The sequence below is a fragment of the Grus americana genome, chromosome 4 (genome assembly GCF_028858705.1).
Source record: "Grus americana isolate bGruAme1 chromosome 4, bGruAme1.mat, whole genome shotgun sequence".
NCBI classification, from domain to species: Eukaryota; Metazoa; Chordata; class Aves; order Gruiformes; family Gruidae; genus Grus; species Grus americana.
In genome coordinates this window covers 36,033,863-36,049,688 of record NC_072855.1, presented here as the reverse complement: position 1 = coordinate 36,049,688, position 15,826 = coordinate 36,033,863, and the positions used below count along the sequence as shown (strand labels likewise).

The window sequence follows — 15,826 nt, the reverse complement described above, 5'->3', positions numbered from 1 at the left end:
TCTCCTCTCTCCAGCAGGAGAAGGTCTGTGATGCATCCCAGATGTTTGCACGTGGCAGCAGTCTCCAGACATAACAGATTACGAGAGGGAGTGGAGAAGGAAGGAGCAATTGCTTCTCCCCATGCCCCTTCTTGGAGGCAGGGAAGTTTTGGCGCTGGCTCTATTTACCACACTGGTGTGTGTGAAACCTTTTAAATGTCACTCAGAAATGTCTCTGCTTTTAGCCAGTTGTACTTGGGAAAGCTTGTGGTTGGCATGGGGAACTGGAGGGGAGATGCAGAACAGTTTCAGATTATTATATAAGATTTATCTTATGTCTCTTTGGTTACCTACTGCCAGCTCCAAGTTAGCCCATTTCTGTCCCTTCAAACAGAAGGAAAGTGCTGCCTGAAACCATCTCTTCCCTGCAGCTGCTGTTCGTGTGCTCAGCACAGCCTCGAGCTGTGTTTGTGGCGCGCTCTGGTCACCTCCTTCTTCCCACCCTTGCAGGATTTTTGGCAAGGACTGCTTTATAGGGCCAGGTTTGTTACCGGCTGACTGGTGCCCTCTTCACTGGCTGAGGCCCTGGATGCCGAGCTCATTATAAGATAAATTATTCAGTCTTAGGATGCATTTTTTAATATGAAAGCTGTTAGGCCAAACAGGGTCTCCATGCTGCGATGACTACCTATGCCCAGGCGTAAAGACACTGTGATCTGAAGGCTGTTTTGCATGGTGAAGCTGCTCACCTCTTTATTATTTGCCATGCTGGCTAGGATGGCACTGTTAGGGCTGTCACTGCCCACGCTGGTGACAAACAGCAAGGCTAATGGTGGAAGGTGGACGCAGAAAGAGAATTCCTTTTACATGTAAATTTCCCATGCTTCGTCAACACCGTGCTGGAAATAGGGCCAATGAAAATAAGATTATTTTTTTTTTCAGGAAAAAAGTGGCTTAAATACTCAGCTTCAGAGAGACAGGTGAGGGGCTGAGCAGCTCGTCACTAGAGATGTTTTTATTTAGAGGTTGGAACTGGTAAAGACCTTGTCCACTCTCCCATGCTATCAGCAGCTTCGAATGAAACTCTGTCGTGCTCAGCTTCCCGGAAGGATTATTGTATGCCAAAGCTTAACGTCAGCAGAAGCAATCCTTTCCTATGGACAAGGAGGGAGAAAAACCAAACCAGTCATCTATAGCGATCCGTGTCGACAGCTTTTTCTAAGAACAAGTCTATATAATTCACAGCAGGAAAGAGATTTGTATCAACAAATTACTTCGGAAGAACAGACTTTGATGAGGCAAATGGGACCAGTCCCCCAGGCTGCACTTTGGTAGAAGGTAATTTCTACAAAACACTGTCCTGGTGATATCTCACACCCGCTGGATGTGTGGAGAGAGGCAGGGTAGGGGTAAATGTGGGAGGAACAGCACAGAGAACTGGTGATGACAGTCATGGTGTCATCCTTTTCCAAGTGGGATGACGAGCTCTGGCTTGTACTGATTCATAGTTTGTTTTTGTGGCACTATTTATAAATCTGCTAATGCTTCCTAAATGGTAACCCTAATGGCAGATTACGAATCCTTCATAATTTGACTTGTACCTGAATTATTTTGTGTGATTTCAGTGGGAAAAATAACCATTTTCTTGACTGACTCAGAACAGCGAATCCTGGAGACCGTGAACTGATTGGGAATGGTGAAGCACTGTATGTGAAACCTGGCCAGAGATTGCCTGTTGGACTGGAGCAGACCTGGCTCTTGTTGGAGCCAACTTGGGAAAACCCACCCTCAATCTCAGCCCCTTGCCTTTCCCATCATGGGGTACCACGGGCATTTTCAGAGGTGCCCATGCCATCAGCTTCAGACCTCCCTGAATGCAGCTCTCCTGCGGGCACTGGGGGAAGCTGTGGGACACACAGGGCAGCAGCTCCTGCGGATTGTGGGGTCCTTCAGCGGGGGCTTCGTTTGGAGCCCGTCTGTGGCAGGCGCAGGGCAGCTCCCCAGGGCAGCGAGGACACGTGGCTCTCACAGCTTTGTCCGTCCCACATGATGAGGCACTTCACCCCCCACGGAGCAACCCCCTTCGGAGAGCAGGTCCTGTTTCATTCGCCTCAGCTCCTACACCATTAATTCCTCCATCCTTCTCCTTTGTGTTCATTTCTTAAGCTGCTCTAGCTGTCACATCTGCAGACTTAACAGCTGGTTTCCCATTTTTAATTGCCCTCAGAGGGCTTCTTCAAGAGCCTCACCTGCTTTTGTATGGACTTTAATTTGTCACTGTCCAAACCAGAGCAGCGAGTGTTTAAAATTCAGCCTCTATGGCTGTGTTGTATTTCTTTAAATGTGTGATTAATTGCTGGGCCTTTACAGGCTACATTCAGCTATCTCTGCATAAAACAGTCTGTCTTTTGCTGGAAAGCTCCCCACATCATGGCTATCAAATATCTGGATGCCTGTGGGACTTGTGTTTGTTCATCCCATTTGTTCTTGCAGGAAGAGGCTGAAATGCAATGAGAAAGCTCAGGGCTCTCTCCATTTTATTCTGTTTAGGGAAAATTAAAAAAAGTTATTTGTCTTTGTCAAATCTGTTCTTATAAGGAAACATTTGAGATTCGGGCATGAGAGGATCTTCCAGGTCATTCTGTCCAGCCCTCACAGTGGTGTAAGTGAGCTGGTTGTATGATCCAGCTCATAAAGTGCTTGAATCTCCACCTTAAAAGACATTAAGGTGGTTTTTTTGGTCCTCCTTCACAGCTCCTATGGGAAGGCTGCATTAAAACCTTGTTTTTAAGCCCAAAGTAAATCCATGCTCAGAGCAGCCCTCCATGGCTGGACAAGGAGTGCTTTCTTTCACTCTTACAGCATCTTCTCAACCAAAACATGTGTGGGGTGCGGGACGTGGGATGTGGGCGGCCAGGGTTATCCCTCTCCCACCCCCAGGATCCTTGGGGACAATCAATGAGCTGCAAGCTGGAAACCACAGTGCTACCTGCTATGGCAAACCTAGAAACAAAGTCTTGCCCCTAAAAGCCCCACCAATATGAGGAAGACATGGAAGGAGTAGCAAGGGAGAGAGAGATTTACAGGTGGATAGATGGATGGATGGGCAGGCAAATAAGCTCTTTTAAAAAGTTAATTTTGAATTTGCCAGAGCCTCCTTCTGCCCAGGGGTCATGTAGAGGGTGGGAGACTCCTCTCAGAAATCAGAAGCATGCTCCTCCTGAGTCACTTTGTACAGTGACGGCTTGCAGGGGCAAAACTAACCTGAATAGGGGAGCACAAAACAGTGATTGCCAATGCACTGCTTGTTTTAGCATTGTAGGATGAGCAGTGGTTGGATCACTGAAGAAAGGCTAAAGCTGCCTGTTATGGACACGTGGCTCAGTTATACACATTTACACATGATGTGGTGGCCAGGAACCCTGGCATGGAGGCAGCCCAGGGCAAGCAGCAGGTTGGGTGGGTGTTCAGGGGGGATTGCAGCTGATCCCCCACAAGCCCTGCCTGTGCTCCGTAGCCTTTGCAACAGCTGCTGCTGCCTCGGCCTCCCTTTTTCTATCCAGCAAGGAAGCAATGCCGGTACCTCCAGTTGGTTTTGAGGCTTAAATAATATTCACCAAGCGATATATGTAAGTGCTGAGTAATGTTTTAACATATTATTAATTTCTCAAGAACACCAGAAGCCTTCTCAGGAGCCTCCAGTGCCCACTCCCACAACCGCAGAAAATTGGTCATGTGGGAGGTGCCCATGCGGTACCAGCGGAGGATGGAGCTTGGGAGCCGGCTGCCTGCAACCTCTCAGCATGGGACACAGGGGCCAATGCCGGTGCCCCCACTCCTGAAGGCTGCTACAATCCTGATATTAAAATACCTCATTTGCCGTGGCCAAGAGAGGAATGAAACGAGCTTCCCGGCTAAGCCCTGATCCGTGCTGGCACAGGAGATGGGCACCATGTCTTCCCCTGCCTCAGCCCCCTCTCCTCAGCCATCCTCACTGTTTCTGCGCTGTCTTTTATTGCTTTAATGAGAGTGTCCCTGAGCTGACAAAGGTTCAGAGTCCTCCTGAGCGGTGCTGCTGGGACTGCCGCACCGGTGGGTGCCACCTTCACCCCAGTGCAAAGCCGCAAGTGACAACGAGCACCAGAACAAGGAACTGCATTATTCATCCCTGCAGCTCTCTGCTCCCCTCTTTTGCATATGTATTTTGTTTCCACTAGTGGGATCAGGCTTTAATAACAACAAAAGCAGCTCTACATGCAGCCCAGGTCCTCTGTATTTGGAAGTACATCCAGCTGGTTCCTGTCAAGGATCATTAAGGGCCATGTAAACATCCAGGTCTCTCTGAGGCCAGTCATCCTCCCACTGAAATTAGGGCAGAAGCAGGTGGGAGGCTCGCTCAGGAAACTACATGGAGGCAGCAGGTTTGTGGGGGGCCTCGGTTTTGTGGGAGGAGGAGTCAGCCATAAACTAAAGGGTAACAGAAAGAGAATTAAAGGGGAGAAAGAGAAAAAACTGCAACGAGAAACACAGAATGCAAGAAAAGTCCCCATTCTTACTTTGCTTGCTACAACCCTCCTGCCTAAAATATAGTGATTTCTTCCGCCCCGCCTCCCCCCCACCTAATTCACCCCATTTTTTGCAGGAAGGCCGCGGTGTTCTCCCCTCCCCTCCCCTCCCGGGCGGCAGAGGGTGGTCGCGGGGCGCCCCCAGACCCTGCGGCTGCCTGTGCCGCGCCGGCCGCCAGGGGGCGCTGCCGGGCCGGGCATGCCGCGGCCGGGGCCGGGGTCGCTCGCGGGGTCCCCACCGAGAGCCCCCCCCCCCCCCCCCGTGAACCGGGGGTCCTCCTTCCTGCCCCCGCAAACCCAGCCGCGATTTAGGAGGCTGCACCTTTTGCAGCCACCTCAAACAGACGCCGGGCAGAGTTAGGGACCTGAGACCAGGGCGGGTCTGCTGGCAGCTCACCGGGACTTTCTGATGAAATGGGGCTGGTAGAGCGGAGGCCGTGGCATTGGTAGGGAGGTCCCAGATTTGGGATAACGTTATACCACTTTGCAAGTCCGTAGCGACTTTCAGATTTTACCGGAATAATCCATACAGCTATAAACATCTGTACAAATCTTGTGAATTATGGTGTCCAGTCAACTGTAATTCTGAAATGTTATTTTCGAGTGTTCCACAATAACCTTCCTTTAACATAAATGCGTTTCAGTACCTACGCGAAAAACATTTTTCCACATAGGTGAAAGTTGTCTTTCAAAACAGTTATTAAGGACTCATTATGCTAAAATGGAGGGTTTCAAACTTTTCCCTTCATTAGGCCATGTTTTCTTAAAAACTTCTCATTGGATTTGCAGCTGCCTGCCCTCCGTCTTGCAGCCCTACAGGGAAAAGGAGCATGGGGTAATGTTACACTGAGCTTTTCCAATGTCTTTGACTTCCCAGTGCCCACAGCTCATTTGGTCTGCATTTCCCCCTCAGGTGTGAAGTTTAATGTCTGACAGATGTTTTGGCTTCTACTGAGCAATTAGAAGACAAGGAAGGTGGCCATTGCCACGAAATCTCTTAATTCCCCCCTTAGTTGTGAAGTCCTGGTGCTTGTGGAGGGCCCTGGCCAGCATCTGGGCTGATGGGAAAGTGTCTCTGTGATGCTGCAGTCTGTGTGGGCAATGCGGGCTGCATCCCAAGGGATGCTCATCGGTTGAGCCCTGGCCAGTTGTGCCATTTACACGGCTGCCAAGCTCATTGATGAAAACACTCCAGCTTATTTAGGTAGGAAATTGCCATTTTTGGCACGGAGATTGACTTCTGCGCTGTCCCCATGCAGGCAGTCCCTTGGCACCCTCCTTTTCGCAGGACCCATGTTCATGGGACGTGGAGAGAGCATATCTGGGCGGACCTTGGCTGTGCTGCCACTTCAAAGGGGGTCCAGCTGTGAATATAAGGACTCATTAGTATGCCATGCTGCTTTCTAGGACTTCTCCTCCATCATCCCCTCCCTGCCCCTGTTGGTGTAAGGGAAACAGGATAATTTCCACCGAGAGCAAAAGCCATAAATCTTGTTGCAGTTCTGCAATTTGATGGTGTCCTCTGAAACAATATGCAGCTGAAAGCCACCCTCTCCTCTTTTGGGGTGGAAGAGCTATAAGTACTGATGATGCGGTCTGGTGGGACTACAAATGCATATATTGAAGGAGCCTGAAACAGCGCAAGCGCGTGCAGCTTATGGCCGGGGCTATCCTGGTCAGCGCAGGTGGGTGCAGTACACCCCATCCTTTATTTTCATTCCAGGAAGTTACTGACCATTCTGGTTGGTTGGGTCTACTTAACTGGTGATGACATACCATAATAAGGAAAGGGAGGGAAGCGTGCCCACAGCTTTGCCCACCAATGGTGAGCATATGGGCAACACCACCAGTGAAGGACAGCATCACGTCGTATGCCATACATCACTTATGACATAGGTGCTGCCTGGCAGCGATGTTGCCCCTGCTGGTTTCATCCCCATAGCTCCAAAGCTTGATGCAGGGCACAGGAAGCTGCCTCCCTCGGACAGTGAGGGGCACGCAGCCAGATGACGGCCATCAGTAGGTTTGGAGACTTACTTCTATTAAATCAAGTCTCTTCCATGAACATCATCGTTGGTTTGTGGAGCTTAAAGCAAGAGTAGGGCCCTTTGTCCTTGAGGCTCTTGGTGTTGGTTTTTGAGGTCTCGTTGCCATTTGCACCACCCCGTGCTGGGAAGCGGGCTGTACCGTGAGGGCTCCAGAAAGCCCGAACCAACTGAACCCTGGTACCAGTGACAAGGCACCTGACTTCTGTGCGAGCAGCTGATGCGGGGGTAACAAGGTGGGCTTGGAGAAGTGGGTCTGCAGAGAGCATCCAAGGCTCGCCTCTCAGGAAAGCAAAATGGTTTGTCATGTCCGTTTGCTGCTGTGAATTGCATGTCCCTGATTGGATGTTTGAAAGGTTAACTATTGAAATACAGCTGGAAAAAAAGGACTGTGTATAGAAGCTACAGTATCTCATCTGATGTATTTAATATCCCTAATTTACATGCTGACAACTTTTGCATTTCTAAACAATGTTATCATTCATCTTTCTGATGATTAATCAGCACAAGCTTCAAACACTGTTTATCACACTTTGATGCAGCAATCAAACGAGAAAGGCAAGGTGTTACAGGGGTGGCTTTTTTCCCAAAAATCTTACAGTATTTACAAAAAGATGCGTATTTTTTTTCTAACACCATTCTTAGAATTATTCACTCATTCACAGTCAGTCATTGTATAAAAACATCATTCAGAAATAGGCTTTAAAATACACCCACCTCAGTTGCATAGTATACAGAAAAATAGGCGAGTCAAGACACTGGATTTTTTTAATGAGAATGTGAACTGATTCAGAAGTACAACTTTTCTGAGGAAGAAAGATGCACTTCTCAAAAAAACTAAAATAATAAAAAAACCCCACCCGAAGCTAATGAATTTCTTTTAGGTCTACTGTCAAGTTTCCCTTTTACAGATCAATTATCTGTTGAGGTGTATTGCCATACACATGATGCTTGCGCTACAGTCAAACAAATCCTATTGCAATTAGAAGATTTACTCCGCAGTATTTGCACGTGGACACTGACAAAAATGAGTTACACAAAGTACTCCCAGGGATTGACGCTGGTTTCGTCTGTCATGGCCCATCCCTGGAACAACTGTGGACCTGATTTGTTATTTCCAATTTCTGCTTGTATAATTGAGAATCAGAATACAGCCGTATACTTTTAGGATCTTTTCTTCTGTAAGAGGAGCTTGGGTTCTGTTCACCAAAAGAGTTAAAACAGCAGGCTATGGAGGGATTAGCAGGTATTGACTGTATCTATCTTGTTGATTTTCAAACAAAACTTGGTAATTTAGGCATTTGGTTATCTTGTATACCGATTTTTTTTTTTTCTTTAAAAATGTGCTCCAGTGAATTCATTGAGCCCGGTCCATTAAAGAGCAACAGGGAACTCTGAACAATAGGTGCTTGTTTTACAGCTACTTGCAAATGCTTCGAAAGCACTAAATTGCCTTTTATACTCAACAGTCTAATAACAAGGACTGATTTTCTCCCTTTTTTTCCCCCAATTGATTTGATGGTTCACTTGAGCTTTAAAAACACATTACATAAATCTTTACAGCTATTACAGAAGTCTTTTGTCAAGTTTAATTTGGTATTTTGTTGGATTTTTTTTCCACAGTGTAATCATTCACCCTTAAACTCACTGTACCACACATACCCAGATCCTGCTTGACTCTGGATCCACAGGAATAATAAGTCCTAGAGGTTTATTTTGCATGGGGAGGGACCTAAATCCTTCCAAAGGCAGTTTGTCACGGAAAGCTCCTGGTTCAGAGGTATATCAGAAAAAACACTGAGCACTCCCGGAGGCATTGCCCAAAGTCACAGCCAGAAGAGGAAAGGACACTTTGCAGGATTGGACCCTTACGGCCCTGTTTCAGACAAGCTTAGTTCACAGTAGAAATGTAATAATGTAAAAAGAACACCTCTCTAGTGACCCACCATGGCATCCCTCCCTCCCAGTGTGTAAAACCAAGGACCGTGACAATGAGATGATTTAACAATTAAGTGAAATTAATCTTCTGAACTAACAGACGGTGGTGGTGGCTTTGCTGCCAGCCCTGCGTTGAACATCACCCCAAGGTGGATCCGTGGCTGTGCTGGAGTGAACGAGTAGGGTCAAAATCAGTTTTTTTTCAGGGATTTAATATATCTGCCATGTTGATGTTTTCAGGATTACATCATCCATTTGACTTAACTTTCAGAGGCATTACCTCTGACAACCGCTCCATCCTCTCCCGCTATTTAATTTTACTGTTACAGCTTGGTTTGGGCTTGATAACCCATGGTGGAAATATTAGCTAGGATTAACTGAGAGGGTGGGAGATCCATCAGTGTAGACCTCTCTCCCTGCTGCAGAATAAAGGAGGACGTGCTGCTCACCGGGCAGAGGTGTAGAGGGCAAGAGCTGGTAGAAAAGCGGTTAAGTGTTGAAAAACCTTCAGAAACGCAAGTGGGTACAAAAACCCAAAACCTGAGCAGATGCTATTAACTCCACCAGGAAAAGCAGAGGGGCTGTTAAATGCCAGGCTTCCTCATTCTCCTTTCTCCTGACCCCTGCGTGTCCAGATGCTGTTTCGCTGTCCTCCTGTTTTTGAAGTGGAGGATTTCTATCGCTCTCCCCTTTCCCAGCCCTCCCTCCCGCTGTGGTCCTTGAGGAAAGCCCGACCCTAGAGGCGTGCGGGGCCAGGGCTTGCTTTGGGGGGAAATGAAGAAGGAAAGGCTGAGAGAAGTAGATGCTCTCACTGCTCTCCTGCCGATCCACCTCTCTTGGCATTACGATCACTCAGCAAAGCGCTTGGCTCTTTGAAGAACAGGTCAGAAGAGATGGGGCTTGGCTGGCACTGTAAGGAGAAGGTGGGGCTCTGCTGGTGATGGAGGTGGAGTGAATCAGAATGAACCCAGTTAAATGCACAGAGATCTATCTCCATGCCTGAGCCTCTTGGTCAAAGATGCTGGGGTAAGATGCGTTTGATGCTTGGAGATCTCCATGTGCACCCACCAGAAAATTTTGCAGATAGGCAGCTGGGATTCTGCTCTCATTGCCAGTGCTGTAAATCTACAGTAGCGACACCGACTTTCTTGGCTGTGTTTAGAGCAGCACAAAACCTGGCTTCACGTTATAACCGCTGTAAAAGCAGGACGGGTCAGACTCACGCCTGGTGGAGCATGACGGAGGAGTGGGGGACAGCAGTCTATTAATGAAGCTATTATTTGATGAAGAACTTTAAAAAAAAAAAGAGAGAGAGAGAAGGATGGAGTTGCTGGTGACACTGACTGACATTGTTTGGGGCTCACAGTAAGGAGATCTGCTGGGCGAACAGGGAGAGCAGAGCTAGCGCCAGGGCACAGCTGCCGCGCAGGGGGAGCGGTGCCAAGGGGGCCGTGTTTCGGAGCATGCACTCCACCCTGGACCAGGAGCCATTGTTGGGCAGCGGCTGTATTCCTGCCAGGCTGCACATGATGTTGTAAACATCCACGGATCTGATGGGAGGCGCTCGGAAGTTGGATCGGAAATCTGCAGGGAAAACAGGCAAAGAGAGGAATTGGCGTCGTACGGCTTGGGGCTCAGCTCCTGAAATGCAGGGCGCTGCGGGGCAACATAGCTCAGCAAAAACATTTTACATGTTTTAATTCATTGCTTTTACTTGTAGTCCATTTTTTGTCTAAAAACTAAAAAAGAAAAATTAATTAAATTATTAAGTGCAGGAGCTACTTTACTGTGTGTGCTTGGTAGATTTAATAGCCTGAAATAATCGTATTGCACATTCCGCTTCGCTTTCGCTCCTGTCTGCAGCCGCAGCCTGGTGCTCAGCAGTGTTTTCCGCTGAGGAAGTGGAAATGAGGGGTTTCGTGTCTGCCCCGCAGACAGGTGGGTGAGCTATGCTGCCCTTCTAAAGAAAGTGCTCTGCCCTAGCGAGCCCGAATCCACCAGCAAAAGGAGAATTCATGTGTTTCAAATAATAGAATTAAAAATTTAGGCCAGTCTTGGAAAATAGGGCAAAGAGGTAGAGGTACTGGGCTGGGACACTGGAGAGGGGCTCACCAAATCCCTTCATGTCTCTCTGCCCTGTTTCTCCAGCTATAAAACAGATAATAGAGCTAGAAACCTTCCCAGCATCCAGCCGTAGTGAGGAAATCCTGCCATCTATTTGTAATTTTGGGGCGCCGCAGAGTGCTGCATCAGGCTCCTGACGTGCCAGGGCTGCAGGGATGCTGCGGCAGGGCCCCTGGGGCTGCGGGGGGGGGGAGCGGGACACCGGGGATGGTGGCGTTGTACCTGGCCCGTACGCGACAAAGAAGGCTCTCATGTCCATGAGCTCGTTGTCGTAGCCGTGCCAGCCATTCTGCCAGGCCTCCTTCCTCCTCGTCCCGTTCTCCCAGAAGGGCAGCTTGTCCCTGCTCTGGGTGACAACACAGAGTGTGGTTAGTGCCTGCCTGCCGGGCTGTGTGGAGTGCCGCGCTGTGTCTCCGTGTGCTGTACCACCCCATCAGGCCCCCGTGCCGTGCCGTCAGCTCCAGAAGGGCTCATCACCGCGGAGTGTGACCCCCAGCTTTGCCGTCTCAGCAAGTGGCCGTCGCCAGGCTGAGAAGGGAGGACAACTTTCTGCCTCTCACTCTTCTAAATTTCTGCTGTGAGCACCAAGTATCCCAGCTGTATGTGACAGGTGTTAGCAGGGTGGTGTCCCTCCCGCTGCACGCCAGCACCTCCGCTCTCCCACCCGGTGCCACGCGCTCCCCTGGGTTTGATGGGGTGTTGTTCTGCCCAACATGCCATTGGCACCTTAGAAAAAGAAGCTATTTTTGCTCCATTTGACTAGTCAGCCTAAACAATACAAATATCACCTTTACTATATACTTTCTAATTATTAGAAATGTGCACTTTGCACATCTGGCAGTGTGCGCTTGCAGCCCAGAAAGCCAACAGTGTCCTGGGCTGTGTCAAAAGAGGTGTGACCACCAGGTCGAGGGAGGTGATCCTGCCCCTCTGCTCTGCTCTTGTGAGACCCCACCTGGAGTACTGCATCCAGCTCTGGGGGCCCCAGTACAGGAGAGACATGGAGCTGTTGGAGTGAGTCCAGAGGAGGGCCACAAAGATGCTCAGAGGGCTGAGAGAGTTGGGATTGTTCAGCCTGGAAAAGAGAAGGCTCTGGGGAGACCTTATAGCAGCCTTCCAGTACCTGAAGGGGCCTACTGAAAAGATGGTGAGGGACTGTTTATGAGGGAGTGTAGTGACAGGACAAGGGGTAATGGGTTCAAGCTGAAGGAGGGTCGATTTAGATTAGATGTTAGAAAGAAATTCTTTCCTGTGAGGGTGGTGAGGCACTGGAACAGGTTGCCCAGAGAGGTTGTGGAGGCCCCATCCTTGGAAGTGTTCAAGGCCAGGTTGGATGAGGCTTTGGGCAATGTGGTCTAGCGGAGGGCGTCCCTGCCCGCAGTGACGGGGGGAGTTGGAACTAGATGGTCTTTGAGGTCCCTTCCAACCCAAACCATTCTATGGTTCTATGATTCTATTATAATTTCTTCGCCCTGCTTTAGTATTAAAGCAATGAGATTCCTTCCAGGGAATGCAGGCTCAGACCTAAGATGGTCCACGTCTCCCTGGCATAGACCATGCTCAGTTTTCTCTCCTTGCTCAATGTCCATACTTTAATAATTCATCATCATAATTCTTGTTTTTCCTTGCCTATATTGCACTTAAGTCATTCTTTTAAATTCCTTCCTTACTTTCTCCTGCTCCATATTAAGAGCTCTTACCAGACTACCTACAATAGTGCCATATCCTGGCCCACTTGGGACCAGCAGTCCCTAGGCACTGCTCAAAATGCTGGACCAACCCTTTCCGTGAGTTTCTCTTGTCCCATGCTCCCTAGGGATGGCAGCAGATGTGACACTCCAGATATCCCCAAAACTATGGCAGGAACTTTACTTAGATGAAGAACATCAGCTGACAGTTCATTAGACCCCTGGCATTAATTTCTCTGGTGGTTACAGAGAAGGAGCTACAGTTCCCTAAAGTGGCAAGGTCTGGGCTTCACTCCCCAGTACAGGAGCACAGAAGATGCCCTGACAGTGTCTCCCACATTCCCACCCCAGATGCAGTGGTGCTGCAATCCCTGCAGGCGATGAAGCAGACTGACTGAGGATCCCTTTCTGTTTACATTTATTTTGTCTGGTTTTGTTTTCCTCCTCTGCCCACGAAGAAGATGATTGAGTGTGTACAGGAGCAGTGAGGACGGCAATGATTATGGCTATGAGGTGTAGCTCTTCTGACTGCTTTCCAGGGGAACCCCCCAGAGTATCATCTCTTGCATTTCTTCCTATCTAATAGTCAGCAGATGCACCAGATAATTAAACAATTTTAGCTGACAAATTAAATCTCTTTCCTTGTCCCCATCTATTTCACTGACAGCACTCAGAGCAAGTCAAGGAGCAAACAGACTCCTTCCCCTCTCCTACCACAGCACCTCCTTACGCTCAGACTCGGGAACGAGTTGTCAACGGGCTGCTCACCATTAGACAACCCATACAGCGCTTGTTAGCATCCGCTCCAGACAAGCCAAGTCACATCTAATTTGCAGCGTTTCCTTGGCACTATGATGACACTGCCGAAGCTAAATGTCTCCACGGTCCTGTCAGATGTCGTAGACTCAGCTGCTTCCCCAGCAGTGCCGAACGCAGGAGGTAGCGTGCCTTTCCATCACCTGCCCAGACACTAGGAGATACTTATTTGCAGCTAGAGGTGCCGTCAAAGGCACAGCCATTTCCATTATTTTTGCTGACCCATTATTTTGGGTCAGAAAACCTATTACTTTCTTTCACAACTGAGATGTTAATTTTTCATGCTCAGCCTAAGCTTGGGCTAGCACTGCTGCTCAAAGATGACCGAAGCAGGCATGGCTGGGATTCCTGACGATGGACTGTTCCCTGCAGCTGCATGGTTAGGAGCAGCACGGCAACTGTTCCCTAAACCTTGGGAAAGTACACAAAGCACGCTGGGATGGGTACAGGGTGAGCACCCAGTGCTGAGGGCTAATGCCGTTGTTGCACGCAGGAGAGCAGCTCGGGGGAATTCTGCTCCAAGGATGGGGACCACTCACTCATGTGGAGGGAACAAGACAGTATGAGCAGACCAGCTTTGATACAGCTAGAGGTGCATGAAATCTCTCCTCATCCTGCTTTAACTGAAATGTGGATGGGCTTTTGTTCCTAAGCTCCTTGCTGGGAAAAAAACCCCCAACTTTTCAGATACATTCCCTTTGTCTCTCCAGAGAAAAAAAAAATAATTCCCAAACCCCTCTTTTTTCAAACAGCTTATAGCTATCCGCTAGCCGACAGAGAGTTAAAACACCCCGTGAGCACGACAGGGAAGAGCTGAACATCCTTTCTTTGGTGGTTTGGGCAGGAAGTATAATAGAAGGCTCAATTATTGCTTTAAAAATATGACAGGAAACTTTCATTTTCACATCCCATTCACAGATAATGAAAATGTACGAAGGAGAAGGAAAATCTGACAGCATTAATGAGAGGACATTCTTGAAAATCAGAAACAATGGGAAGGAATGGGCAGAGAGACAGAAATAATTACCATAGCAGCGGTGTTTGCTGCACTGTTATTAAGGTTTGTCAGAGTTTCAATGATTTTTTTAAAGTGCTCTTTTTTTTTTAAAGAATATGTAAAAATGTTCTGTGTTCAACTTCTGCACAAAAGAGTTTAGTTGTAATTTTTAAAAATCATTTCAGCAAAAATGTTTCAGATTCCTACTTTACGAGTCTGAATCTTAACTGAGGCTGAATTATTATTTTTTTTTAACCAGCAACTTGGTGCTCATCCATCTGTGCTCAAAAGCAATTGGGTTTTTTTAACAATGCATTTTTATTCAGCTGTAGAAATGATTATCCTAAAGTCAGGTTGGCTAATGAGAAATGTGGCGGCATAGACCATCTTCAGCAAAGCCTCGTATCTGCAAAGGTCATGAAAGAAGATACTCGGCTGAGTTACAATAATCTCCGAGGTAATGTAATCTAATGACGGTGCTGGGACACTATAAAAAACCAGGACTCCTTGACTGTGTCACCAAATTACTGACTTAATATATGGCCTTGGGCAAATCACTTAGTAGTGCTCCTCCTCAATTTACCCACTTAGAAGACATGTGAGTTGCCTCAGCCTCCGAGCTGTGATGAGGTGCAGTTAATATCTGTAATGCGGAGATGCTCCAATGTAACAATACAAGTACAAAGAAAACCCCACCAAAACCCAACAACAACAATTTTATAGTAACAAAATAAGGTGGTATGAAAAATATCTTTGTGCGCAAGTCTAATCGATTCTCTGCTTAACAAGCTCTCAGATTTGCTGTGTGTGCAATGGGTATCTCTGAGGACTAAATCCCCAGTCTGACCCTTTTGAGACCAGAGGGCTTGGGAGAAACAGGGCATTTTTAGGACAGAATATGGTGGGTAGGAAGCCAGGTAGAAGGAAAAGTGCCACAAGGTAGTGCTGAATGGATGGGTAGTAAGGTCTTGAAATGGAAGCGCTCCTCTTGTGTCTGAGATGAAAGTAGATGGGCAGGGGGAAGAGGAGTAAAGCCACCGATCTGGAATGGAAAATGCAAAAAACTACTCCTGTTTTATGACGATGCAGAAAAAAGAACCGTCTTGACTAACTTTGTCCACCTTCAACATAGCTGCCATGCCTTTAGGCTCTTTTAAGCACACAGCAACATTTGACGTTAGCATTGTAGTTAGCCCAGGTAAAGAATGTAATACTTTAACTCAATGCCCAGCACAGAACTGTACATTTTTCTTATTGTTTACATATATTGCACCTTTTCACATTCACGTCTAAGTATTTTGTATCTATACTTTACCTCTACTATGAACCATCCTTTCTCGGCCACGAGAGTTAGAGGAGATACAAATTTTCCTTTTTTGTAGAAAAACCTGTCTGGAATATCCTGTATGTTATAAACGTGCATGTGTTCCACAGCTTTCAATTTTTGATATATCTGCAAAGAAAATAAATGTTAGGACACCATATGGCTGCGAAGAGCATGTGCGCACCTATGGGTACCTGGAAACACCTGAATTTGTCAAACGGTTCATCCCCTTTAATGGCTAACCATCAGCACATTCAAACTGGGACTCTGCCAGTCCAAAGATGACGACTGTGCAAAACCTGCTTCTATGGTTTAGGAGATTCTGAAAACTTGATCATAAACACAGAGGA

At 47.7% G+C, this 15,826-nt stretch overlaps 1 protein-coding gene across 1 annotated transcript in view; it reads right to left on the bottom strand.

The window, feature by feature from the left end:
* Positions 1 to 6,999: 6,999 nt before the first annotated feature.
* ENPP6 (ectonucleotide pyrophosphatase/phosphodiesterase 6) overlaps positions 7,000 to 15,826 on the bottom strand; it is a 34,390-nt gene continuing 25,563 nt past the window's right edge. The window contains exons 6-8 of the mRNA XM_054825067.1: positions 15,468 to 15,605; positions 10,874 to 10,997; positions 7,000 to 10,111 (exon numbers count right to left, since the gene is read on the bottom strand). Of these exons, the coding sequence (XP_054681042.1) occupies positions 9,888 to 10,111; positions 10,874 to 10,997; positions 15,468 to 15,605 (486 nt within the window). The 3' untranslated portion in view covers positions 7,000 to 9,887. The remainder of the gene's footprint in view (positions 10,112 to 10,873; positions 10,998 to 15,467; positions 15,606 to 15,826) is intronic.